The sequence below is a fragment of the Ceratina calcarata genome, unplaced genomic scaffold (genome assembly GCF_001652005.2).
Source record: "Ceratina calcarata isolate Rehan_Ccalc_2016 unplaced genomic scaffold, ASM165200v1 scaffold551.2, whole genome shotgun sequence".
NCBI classification, from domain to species: domain Eukaryota; kingdom Metazoa; phylum Arthropoda; class Insecta; order Hymenoptera; family Apidae; genus Ceratina; species Ceratina calcarata.
Window position 1 is genome coordinate 728,354 of NW_017176693.1, and position 13,039 is coordinate 741,392.

A 13,039-nucleotide genomic window follows, 5' to 3' on the forward strand; every position below is an offset into this window, starting at 1 on the left:
TTTCATCAGTATAATTAATAATTAGACGACAGATTTTATGCATTTATAAGAAAACGAAATGTGCAAAAATTATGTACGCTGGGAGTAATAACTACAAAACTATATAGAACATCAAAAGTTGACTGCATGTATCAGTATTTTAATAATAAAATAAATGTTTATTGGATAATACATTATATAACACATAATAATTATATAAAATGAAAATGAAGAAATGTTCAGCATGAATCGACTCGAGAGTGCGAAGGATTAAATCAATTACGGTGTGATGATATTAAACGCCTGAAATATTTTGGTATCTACTTTAAATGCGGATCACTTAAGTTTTATTCGGGAAACCCTCGCGATCCAATTTAAACTTGTCATCTGATTCCGGTATTTATTCCCGTTTCGTACGACGCCGCCGCTTTATTGGAATTCTAACCAGACTTTCAACAGAAACTAATTTTATATCAGTTCACTGAAACTATTAATAGATACATGCGACAGCCTCTACACAATAATATATCATACATGAAAGCCCTGTAGGAAAATAGCTAGAGAAAATGGAACCGATGCTTAGAACATCAAAGATGGAATGCTTGTTATTATTTACAAATAATAAAGCAAAGTTTTGTCAATACCTTGGATAAAAATGATTAATTAATTAATTTCTTGTGTTATAGTGAATTTTGTAAAAAAAATAGCTGTATATCTTATCCGGTGGAGGACTACGATTGTTTTGGCTCACTTTTGAACTGTAAACTTCGAAACGCATTATCGGCCATTTCACATGGGGAATTAGCGAGATTAAGGATTCAAGATGTTGTAGATAACTTTGTAACGACGAGACTCCAACGGGGAAGTTTCCGTAATTTAACAAGTGGAAGCAACTCGAAACCACTCGAGCAAAACCTCTGTGTTTGCCCATCGAGGTGACACGATGTGTACACATCGTGACGACCACGAAGAGAGTGACTCAGACTTCGAAAAGGATCTCAAACATATCCTCCGTTGTCGCCTGTTTCCGTTATCCTTCACCCTCATTGTCAGAAAATATTAGACCGCCACACATCTTATATTTTCACATAAAAATCACATTAGTGGTTCTGAATTAAATTCATTGCTCAGAGAATTTCATCAACAAAGCTTAATTGAATTTTCTATGAATTTTACATATTAATCTATGTATATTAAATAGTAAATTTATATTGCAATGGATTATAATATGTATGAAAGCTTCATGACAAAATGTTGGGAAAAATGGTTTCAAACGCTCTTTTGTTAGAAAGTATTAGACCACAAGTCTTATATTTTCATCAACTTCAAGTTAGTGGTCCTAAATTAAATTTATTCATCAACGAAAACTGATTTTTCTATGAATTTTTTAAATTAATCTATATTAGATAAAATATTGCAATGGATTAAACTGTGCATGAAAAGCTCGTGTTAGGAAAGATGATTTGAAACAGCTATTTGATTTTCTACAATAAAGAAGCTGTTGGAAGCTGATTAATGGAACGACAATAGCTAATATCGAGGTACACTTTTTCATTTCCCTTTTCTGAAAAGAGCAAAGGCCAAACGGACAAAGGGGACCGATTCACAGTGATCCTAGCCATATACAACGAGCCACTCTTTGCATAAAGAACTCTACTTGCCTATTCAGCGACTTCTCAGATTTTCACCAGATCCGACTCGCCCCGTTTCACTAAAAACAGCTACCACTTGAACCCGAGACGCGACTCTCGAAACACCCTCCTACCAGACTGTTCGAATTAAATTTGAATATTTTAAAATTACTGTTTTTATTATTAACTTTCACTCCTTTCTATTATAAAATTCTTTCTTATTTTACATAATACCTTTTTTACCATTTTTCATTAATATAGACAAAGTGATTGAGGTAAATGTCCTATAATTTAAGAATAACATAAAACTTCTAAACTGAACACATGCTATTTAAAATTGACTAACTTTTGTAAAATTGGACCAAACAACCTGAGTCTTTTTGAGTAGTCAAGAGGATTAGTTTACTAAATTACGTGTATAAAAGATTGCGAAAGAATTGAGATTAAGTAAAAAGGTAAGGAAAAATGTGAAGGTCGCGTTTTTCAACTTTTTGATCCAGGATTATAATGATAATTTAAACATATCACATATCAAATCATATTTTGACTACTTATATAAAATTAAGGGACGAGGTAGCATCCTGAAGGCAAGTTTGAGTCTGAAGATGACAGCTTGTCGTCGGGTACCGCGTCCCTTATATGTATACACTTAAATGGATTTATTTTTAATTGTATGGTGTTTGGTAATTGTATGGTAATTGTAAATGTAATTGAATGGTGTTTGCGATATCTATAAATCGTGGTAAACGTGTTTAAGGATTGGTCAAGCTTGGGGTCCACTGTGTGTTGGGCAAGAAGGTGGCGATCAAGATCATCAACAGGGAGAAGCTGTCAGAGTCCGTGCTGATGAAGGTGGAACGGGAGATCGCGATTATGAAACTGATCGACCATCCTCACGTCCTCGGCCTCTCAGATGTATACGAGAACAAGAAATACCTGTGAGTAGCCGAGAAACCGAGAAAGGAAATATTTCCCGGTCTGAAACTCGTGAGTTTCATCAAGCTCGAAAAGTCGTTGAACTTTAATTCGGCCGTTCGGGATGTGGGGGGGAAAAAAGGCATTTCGGTATGTGTCAGAATGGGAAAAGGGATAGGCAGGGAAATCTACACGGTAGACAAAAGTGTTTTACTCACGGGACCCATTACTCACGGTGGCGGAGACGAGGTGATTGCACGCTCGGAAAAATCCGGGGAATGAAAACTGCACTTTGTTCGTTTCAGATATCTTGTTCTGGAACACGTTTCCGGCGGCGAGCTGTTCGACTATTTAGTGAAAAAGGGTAGACTAACGCCGAAAGAAGCCAGGAGATTTTTTCGACAAATCATTTCTGCGTTAGATTTTTGCCATAGTCATAGTATATGGTGAGTCCTTAATAATTTCATGTCTAAGCGTTCATTATTGCATTTCAAAAGAGACATACAAATATTTTAAAAATCGAAAGCTATTTCTGATTACTATAGCAGATATTAATACTGCGATTATAGGAAGTCCACACATGATTGACTATAATCACGGATCGTGATCGTATTTTTGTGAAAAAGAAGAAATTTTGAACACCATCTCTGTTGGAGACAAATGTGACAATCGAAAATTAAAATACATTGGCAAGGGCTTTATTAATTACCTTGGATTCATAATATGTATCAGACTTTTCATTTCATGTTGGGTGGATGCATTATATATTTTTTATTTTGTATAAATTATTTGTAAAAGTATTGAAAGGGTTGAAATCGCAAAGAAATTTGATTCGATGTTTCTTGTTACCAGTCATAGAGACTTGAAGCCTGAGAATTTGTTGTTGGACGAGAAGAATAACATTAAGATAGCGGATTTCGGGATGGCCTCGTTGCAACCCGCGGGCTCGATGCTGGAAACCAGCTGCGGTTCCCCTCATTACGCCTGCCCCGAAGTCATTCGAGTAAGAATCTACTCTATATTTAATCCCATACGAATATCCAAATCCCTTCGCGTCTTACAAGGAAAAGTTTCCAACAATCATACTCTGATTTTAACGAGATTTGTCAGGTTTAAAAAAATATTAGAGACGTATTTGTTTTTAGCTGCGGTAACTCAAGTTTAAGAGGTAAAATTACCGAAGTTAAAACATCAACAAAATTTCTTTTAAATAATTTAAATGATTTTTCGTAAACCTTGGTATATTTTCTTTCAGAACATTACAAATCGTGTAATTCTGCTCAAAATATTTTGTCTATCTCTCGCCATTTTTCAGATAGCAGTTTAGGGATTTAACTTCGGAAGGTGGTTTTATCTCTCAGTTACCGCAGCTAAAAAAAGAATACATATCGAATATTTTCAACAGTTTTGGTAGTCAGTCAACTTTCATTAAAATCGGAGTTTGCCCGTTGAGAAGCCTTCCTTGTTAGAAAGAGTTAAGAACCCGGGACCGACTTAATTGCTTCGACATTGGCCACGTTCAAAGGGATTAATAAAGGAACGTAATCGCTCCTAGCATTCGAGACGAATTATTATTTTTTCCGGGGCTTTTTAATTAAAAGGGAGAAAAACGTACGGGGATAATTGCACGTTTTCCAGGGTGAGAAATACGATGGGAGGAAGGCGGACGTTTGGTCGTGCGGGGTGATACTTTACGCGCTTCTGGTAGGCGCGTTGCCCTTTGACGACGACAATTTGAGAAAGCTGTTGGAAAAGGTGAAACGCGGTGTGTTTTACATACCGCACTTCGTACCGCCGGAGTGTCAAAACCTGCTCAAAGGAATGATCGAGGTCGACCCGGAGAAGAGACTGACGGTAACGTCCAACTACCAATAAAATAAAGCTTTACGATCGTTTTGCACAAGCAGTAGATTGTACAGAAATTGTTTTCACGTTTTCATTCAAGTATTCTTATTTGATCCAATCCAATCGTTCTTTTCTTATCCAATTTTTCTTTTCTAAAAACTACTTTTGTTGATCAACTATCTGGGTCATAGTCAATACATATTCTTTTTGAAATGAGAAAATGCTATTAAATATTTTCTGGTTAAAATCGGGATTAATGGAACTCGCGATTAATTAGCCGCGTTGGGAGCAGAGGGGCGATAAATCGCGGTTTGGCATTTCCTCAGCTGGCGGAAATAAACAGGCATGTGTGGGTGACGGCGGCGGGCAAGGGCGAGTTGGAGTTAGAGCTGTCGATGATGGACGTGGTGCAGACGCACGTTATTCCGTCCGTGGAGGCGATCGATCCGGACGTGTTGCAGGCGATCGCCAGCCTAGGCTGCTTCAAGGAACGGGACAAACTCATTCAGGAACTTCTCAGTCCCAAGTAAGACCAATCCTTCGTTCTTACATACCTCGTACATCATTTACATAATTTGTTAATTCCCCTGCACAATCTGATTGCTTCCTTAGGATTACCATACGTCCTCTTTTCACCACCACCAGAGATATCCTCTTTTTTATACCTTAAATTTCAGTCTGGCCGGGTTCTTCAAATGTGCGAAAATTTTTATTTTTCGCACTTCAACTTGAATTATTATTAGTTCATCCAGGCTCAATGGTCAAAGGAGAGAAATAAGTTAACTAGTTAACTGTTAAAAGTCTTTTACTTGCGCAACGAAACTTCAAAGACATATCTTGTTAAAATTTTCGTAGTTACTTAAAAAATAGAAAGTAAAACATTATTAAAGACAAATCAAAATTGTATGAAAATAGAAATTGATATAACGAGAAAGGAAATCTCTGATATAATATAATAAATTATTTCTTGAATTTGTCACTGTCTATAATTTTATATACATTTCTTAGTATGAAAGAATCATGTCTGATTTGCCGCCTTTAAAATTAAATCAAAGAGACTGAATGAAGTAAAGTGCTTCTTCAAAGAAGATTTCTTGTTTTCACGCGATGATTTCAGTCACAACACGGAGAAGGTGATATACTTTCTGCTACTGGAGAGGAAACGGAGAAGACCAGCATGCGAGGACGAGCTGGAGGTGATGAGAGGAGGCGTCCGGGGCTCTTCAGGACAATTAGAAGCGGATCCACCAAGGAAACGAGTGGACACTTGCAGAGTGAACGGCAGCACGGCTCTCAATCTCGGGGAAATTAGCCATGGATCGCCGTTAACTCCTAGGAGGCAGTCCAGGTAATAATATTAAAAATCCTATTTATCATTATACCTCTATACCATTTGCTTGGCAAAATTTGTATAGTCAAATTTGTTATATGATTCAAAATAGACTATGTTGTCATTGAATCGCACTTTTTATGCATTCATATAAAAATTTGATATCCAGAAAATATACATAATGCATATAACGTGCAAAAATGTGGAGTAAAATAAATGCGCCAATTTCTGTTCACGTCACAATTTCTACGAACTGGCTTAATTTTCTATAATTCTAAGACAACAATAGAATTACAGAAAAATACGTTAGTGAGTAGAAATTGTGACATTAGCTCCGTAAATGTGATGACAATCTATGAATCTACTGCTAAGAGATTTCTATCTGAAATGCATTTTATCATAAATGTTTTACTTTAGTCGAAATATCAAAATTTTCATTTTATAAATATTCAAACGAGACTTATTAATTATTACATGAAATAGTTATTATATACTAATTTGTTATTGCATTAATAACCATTAAATGGTAGTAAGTGTCTATTTTTTAACTGACTACCATAAAATTTTCAGTTTATATAAAAATCTACTTATATCTCACCGCGGACTGTACAAATCGGATCAAGTTCTGTGTCAATCGCATGGTCGATCTCTCCGAGCTACCTTTGTCTTTGTCCAAGTTCGCGTGACCATCGGCGAATCCTCTGGTCGCGTGCACGATATCAACTGCTCTCAACCCCTTTTTTCCATCGTCCTCCCTACCCAGTTCCGTGGCACGTGCGAACGCGGACGATTAACTCGATTGAAATTACACTCTCCTCTCGAGTGTCGCGCAACAAACTCGATTAAATCAGTAGACCGGTTCACGGAACGCCAAACTCGCGAAATAGCCCACGATCTGGTCCGATGCGGCTTCCGAACATTCTATTCCATAAAACAATATTATACTTCCCTCGTTTCCTGATTAGAGCAAATCATACTGCAATTTTGTGGTTGCATGATGTATTTGTTTTTACATATACAATGAACAGACAGCGGATTTTATGCATTTATATAAATAAGACCATTTTAACTGAAACCAGAAGGATATAACTCATCATATAATAAATGTTTTGATAAATTGAACAAAAGTTATTACAAATATTTCTTATTATCTTTTTCATATATTCAGCAATGATATTAAGACTCATACCTGAAATCATACCTTATGTCACGTACTAGATGCACGTTTTAATTAATCGATTTCTCATTGCAAATAATTTTGGGATTCATCATATGTGAACGAATTTCAATGCAGTGCTAGGCATCACACACGTCGCTCGCCGAGCACGGGGTGCCACACGCACGCGTCGCACTCGCACGCCTCGACGCCGGGCAGCTCGCCGTTGCACGCGTCGAACGCGGTCGCAGGACTGCTCAGCCCTCACAGGGCGCCTCCGGCCTCGCATCTAGGTCAAACGGGAAGCCCTCACAGGCTGTCGACGGTGACGGCCACCGCAGGCAACGGTAACACCACCACCCCGGCAGTCGTAACGCCTGTCCCGGCTGTGCCCAGCGTGGGAATTGAGATAAACGACGTACAACAGGGTAAGATACGAGCATTCTGACTAAATTGTAAATTTAAAAACGCTGCATGCGAACCAGAAAATTTTCCTATTAAATGTTTCAGTAAACGTTCTAGTGTTGCAACGGACATTCATTTTTTTCAAGTATATTCGTAATACCAATTTATAAAACGGTCAGATCAAATGAGAACTGAAATTATTTAATCGTTTCACTTAACTAAAAACTGCAGTATGCATTCACTTTTCTGAAATGCATTCATAATGTCAATTTAGGAAATGAGAAGTCAAATGGTTTAATCATTCGAACAAATGAAATAAAATTTTCAATGTGCATTCACTTTGGACATTTCATATTTCTATCTGAAACGCATTTAGAGAATGATGAAAAATGAAATAAGAAATATAATTGTTTAATCGTCTGTACGACTCGGATAAAAGTTAGCAAAGTATTCTTCGGAGAAGATTTTAATGGCATTGTTTAAGAGAAAAGTAGCTCGGAGTCCTTCGACGAATCGATATAAACTTCTTTCCATGAATAATCGATTCTTTGAAAGTACACTTTAAATTATCTAGCGAATCCTCTTAACAAGCTTGCAAAGTCGAACTCGCGATCGAATAAAACATATCTAATTATACCAATACAGAAGTAAACGATTACTTTCCATAAATAGAATGTCCGGTCGAAAAATAGATATAATAATTTAAATAGTAAAATGGAAATATTCGGAACGCGACAAAGGGAGAGGCAAGGTGTTCAGAGTGTTTGTAAAGGGGAACAAAAGCTTTGGCCCGTCTGAGTAGGCGTTTCATCTTGCAGAAAAGGGCTACCCAGTTGGGGTGGTTTGAAAAATGCAACTGACCTCCGAGCATAACGAGCGAATCATTGTAGAGACGCAATCGCTTTTTTCCTTCTCTTGACAAAGAAACCCCTCTCTGTTTCCACGTACAAAGTCTCGCGTTGTTTATTCGAAATCATTGTTTATGTCAAAGCAATAGCTTCTTTTTTTCATTCAGGGAATATTAAATCAATGCAATCTTTTTGAAAAGTCAATAGTTTAATATCATATAGAATGATAATCAAAGACTATGCAATGAAAGATGGAAGGTATTGAAACAAGACAATTAGTTCTGAAACATTATTTCAATCATCGTTCTAAAAGAGCAATTAGTTTAATCTCACATACAATGATAATCAGTGACCTTGCACTAAAAACTAGAAAGTACTTAATCAGAGCCTTGCAATAAAAGATAAACTTACAATAAAAGATAGAAGGTAATAAATGAAGACAATAATTTTATTATGTATGCTACAATTCTTGATAATCAAAAACCTTGCTAAAGAAGATACTTGCTGAATCAGGACAATGATTCTTGTAACATACTGTAATTCTTTTGCTACGATCTTAATATTCTTTCATTGAAAAAGTGAGAAGCTATTGCGTTGCGTATAACGTAGAAAGTGGAACAAGTAAAGAATAGTCGGTCTCTTAGTAGTAGCGGTCGGCGTTACACCGCCAGGCTCTCCCCACACTGGCGCCGGCTCCGGGGCTCATCACTGGAGATCAAGGTTGACAACCATCAAGAACTCGTTCCTTGGTAGTCCTCGGTTTCATCGACGCAAGCTGCTAACAAGCGCCGAGGAGGTACGCAATTCCCCTTCTCCCTTATTCTCAAAGGTATACAGGATGATGAGTCAATATGAATATCATATAAAACATCTGATCATTCTCTTGTTTCATTAGAAGATGTTTTATATGAATTCTGTATTTAATGCAGCTCTTTAATTTACTATTTGATTATGTTTCAACAAACCATAATTCATTTTTCTAAAACTTTTCAATAAAATCATTCTGTATAATCTTAATTATTTTTGTTTGTTTCTCAGGTACATCTTACACCGGACTCCTCCCCGGAACTGACGAAAAAGTCGTGGTTCGGAAGTCTGATGACCACTGAGAAAGACGAGACGTTCACGATCCTCGTTAAGGGAAAAGCGTTGGCCAGCGTGAAAGCCGACCTGATTCACGCTTTTTTATCGGTGAGTTCAGAAAGCAAAGACCCTATTTACGCATTCGACGCGAGTAGTATTAAAACAACGATCTCGATCGACAGATAGCCGAGTTGTCTCACAGCGTAATCTCGCCGATGTCCTTCAGAGTGGAATACAAAAGGGGAAGCACGGCGCCTGCCATGTTCCAGAGACAAGTCCGATTCCAAGTGGACATTAGCGCAATTTCCAAGCAGCCCAACGAACCGTTGTTCGCTATTACCTTTACTTTAATCAGCGGTAAGCTAATTTTCAATAAATTCCTTCGTCCTACTTTACGTACAAATACATTTCTATTAGAGTACAACGAGATTAAGTGATAAGCGAGGATCAGGGTTGCAGAGCTTTTAACGATTAAATTTCCAATTGGAGTATTCTTTAATTAAGAATCACTAATTCGAATTTCTTTCAGTTAAGCCAATCAAATAATTTTAATTCATAATTAGTTAAATCCGAATCAAAAACCAAACATTAATTGTCAATTGCTGTTCAATTCGATTAAAGAGTCAATAATTTATCTGGAAGGGAGGACAGAAAACGCGGAATAAACGCAGAAAGAAATAATAAGAATAATGCTAAACTAACAAGTTTTGATTTTAAAAGCAAATAAAAATAATTGAAAAGAAAATATTGCAATGGAATTGTGATAATCCTAGTTCAGCATAATTGGTTTAGACCTGAATAAACTATGTATGTATTACAGTATATGTTCCGAACGACTGTATGTTGAACCTTGTTAGACGAATACATAGATGTGGTTTTGTATGTATTGAGAAACGTGCTGGATTATCGGGGATTCTACAGTAGCTCTTCAGACTAGGGGTTGAAAAGCTAAACCGCGAATAGGTAGACGTAAGGTGGCGGCGTTTGCCATTTGGCAGCCATCCAAGCGCAACTAGATCGATGTTACCTTGGCCAGTGCCAAAGCCTGTCCGCATGTTAGCGCGTGTATAATTTCTTGTTGTCTCCCAAATACCCCTTCATTTACTCGAGTTAGACACCAGCATCAGACTGGATCCACACTTTTCTCCTTGCAATACCAATCATACGTTTTCACAAATATAATTTTATTCCCAATGAAACTTTTGGCAACAATTTTCTGAACCAAGACCGTTTGATAGTATAAGATAAAAGAATTTATCAATTGAATTCCATGCCAGTCGTTGCGGTTTCGTTTCATTGAAATTGTGTAAATGTGAATTTTATTGTTTGGCAATTACGACTTGTCCTTGCAACATGACTCATGCATTTTCAAAAATATAATATTGGCAATATGTTTTCTAAACCAATACTGATAATACAAAGTAAAAGAATTTATAAGCAACGATGTTGCAGTTTCATTTCAATCAAATTATATGAATCTGTACAAATTGTTTAGCAATTATAAGATCTTTATCATCAATAATCATAATTATAAATTAGAAGAAGAGTATTATTTTATCATTATTATCTCCTTTGGAGCAAACGGGGGTCCATGGCCGTTGGAACCCAAAAGTGCCAAACTAAGGCAATACTAATTAATAATTTCTTCTTAAACCAATCAAGCAACAGAGAAAGCCTATCCAATCTAAATTGTAGAAAATGTTTAAGAATTGATAGTAAACAGTTATGCTTGGGCGATTCCAGGAAACATCCGAAGATTTCGCAGAGTGTGCGAGCACATTCAGTCGCAGGTGTGCTCGAGGAATGTTGGGATAAACATAGGAGGGCAGAGCAGAGCGGCGCCGCCTAGTCCCCGAGCTTCCCGTAAATTCGCTCAAGAGATGAGCGAGAGCTCCAGCTGCGGGAGCGACACCAGCGAGCGACTGTTCCTCAGCCCGCACCCAGCTACCAGACAGGTAGTCTGTTTCAACAAGGTAGCGCATCATCTTCCTGGTAGATCCATCACATCTAACTATTTTCTATTCTATTCGAAATCACGGACACGTTCCGCAAGGTGACTCAGGATATTCCCTCTAGCTCATTCACATGTTGTTCCGTAGTATAGTAAATGTTCCAATTTCTGCCCACGTCACAATTGCTGCTGACTGCCCTTATTTTTCTATAATCTTACATGCAATCTTATACCAGTGAGGCGAAATCGTGATGTGGACAGAAAGCCATTTACTATGTCAGTTTCAAACATGATAAAATCATTCAGTTGGATTCACTTACAATTAGTAATATAGCTGAATACGTAGAGATAGTCGCATTAGTATGTCTGTAAAATGAAAATGATGATAAAGAACTAGTTCATTAATTTGTACTAGATATAGATGTAGACAAGAGATTCATTAGAAAGCCATCTATTTTCATGTAGTCTATCACGTTAAACATATGTAATTGACAAAAATCAATTTTTGGCAACAAATTCTCTAACAGTCGTGTAAGTTATCAGTCTATTGCGTTAGACATAATTAATACAGAGATCAATTTCTAGCAACAAGTTTTTTAATGTTTGATAATGTATACTAATGAAATAAGTCTTTTTATTTTAGTCACCTAAGGCCCTGAAATGAACTTCGTTTGGACTGTTTAAGAGTTTATCAATTCCATAGTGAACTCGTTGCCAAAGGTTTAGATAAACTACAAAATGAGCTTCATCTTAAGAGCTGAATTTAATTGATTGCAGATCGACTCGGATATTGACTCGGACACGTCGGTGTTCGACGTGAAGTCGCCGACGCGTGAGAACGGCCGGAGGAGCTCGACGTCGACGAACAACAACAACCCGTTGCCGGGTGACGCGACGCCGACGCCGGGCAGCCCGACGAAGGCCGTACGCAGCAACTCGGAGAGCCAGAACACGCCTGAGAAGAAATGCGTGACCACGATGAGCGGCAACAACATAGCGTGATACTACCAGAATTTCCGTTTCGAATTTCGATCCAGCCTGAAGAGCTTGTGGGACAGCACCCAGAAACTCTGGTGATCGTCGGGAGGCGATCCTGAAACCGGGAAGGCGGCAGCAGTACTTTCGATTCTGACAGAATTCGATGGACAGAAAGATTCTGATAATAGAATTTTATTTAATTGATAATTCGATGAACGATAAGTTTGTATTCTAAAGAATTCGAGGGAATTTTATTTATTTCTGGAATGGAGATTAACAGCCCTTTAATTGCAATAAAAAAGATGAGAAAATAAAAATTTTCTATTATCAGTGCTTCGAATTTCGACACTGTTTGAGGAACATCGTGCAGATTCTGAGGAAGCAGTACTCGAAGATGTTGCCACGTGCAAGGATTCAATTCTAAACCAAAGATACACAAAGAATACTTATAGCTTGTTAATCGAACGAGGCATTGAAATTAGCGAGCATCAAAGGGAAGGTGTGAATCTAGATAAATAGAAGGAATGTCAGATGGAAGATGAAGGATCGTGCAAGATTTGTTGTGAGAAAAATTTGTGCAGTGATAGCCTACGGCTTTTCGTTACGACGGTTTCTATCTGAAAGTGAAGTGCAATAGTGACACACATAACATCGGATTACGCGGTTTTCAGATGCTTTATCCCGGTACGTACTTACATACAGCTTATTGCGAAGCGACAATTAACTTTTGTTTAATTTCAGTAGATTAACAAAAAAACCGGAGGGATTCAAGAGCCTGTTCATTAATCTCCGTTAGTCTTGTTAATCTTCTCCGGTTTTCTTAGATTGTTTTATGATTCCTTTCGTCTTAGACATTTGCGATATTATTTATTGCACATCGAGCATCCTAAACGAAATCAGGATTGGGCATATTTCATT

The 13,039-nt window shown here is 37.4% G+C and overlaps 1 protein-coding gene across 4 annotated transcripts in view; it reads left to right on the forward strand.

Moving 5' to 3' along the window:
• The window catches only part of sff (BRSK family serine/threonine-protein kinase sugar-free frosting), a 25,851-nt gene extending 12,959 nt beyond the window's left edge, over nucleotides 1-12,892 (forward strand). The window contains exons 2-13 of one of the 4 annotated variants that reach the window (XM_018031232.2): nucleotides 2,368-2,548; nucleotides 2,831-2,971; nucleotides 3,378-3,528; nucleotides 4,164-4,379; nucleotides 4,697-4,896; nucleotides 5,488-5,718; nucleotides 6,995-7,284; nucleotides 8,754-8,905; nucleotides 9,148-9,300; nucleotides 9,375-9,549; nucleotides 10,936-11,165; nucleotides 11,921-12,892. In XM_018031232.2, coding sequence (XP_017886721.1) covers nucleotides 2,368-2,548; nucleotides 2,831-2,971; nucleotides 3,378-3,528; nucleotides 4,164-4,379; nucleotides 4,697-4,896; nucleotides 5,488-5,718; nucleotides 6,995-7,284; nucleotides 8,754-8,905; nucleotides 9,148-9,300; nucleotides 9,375-9,549; nucleotides 10,936-11,165; nucleotides 11,921-12,145 — 2,345 coding nt within the window. In that variant the 3' untranslated portion in view covers nucleotides 12,146-12,892. The remainder of the gene's footprint in view (nucleotides 1-2,367; nucleotides 2,549-2,830; nucleotides 2,972-3,377; nucleotides 3,529-4,163; nucleotides 4,380-4,696; nucleotides 4,897-5,487; nucleotides 5,719-6,994; nucleotides 7,285-8,753; nucleotides 8,906-9,147; nucleotides 9,301-9,374; nucleotides 9,550-10,935; nucleotides 11,166-11,920) is intronic. The other 3 variants (XM_018031234.2, XM_018031233.2, XM_018031235.2) reach the window with 3 other exon arrangements.
• Nucleotides 12,893-13,039: the final 147 nt, after the last annotated feature.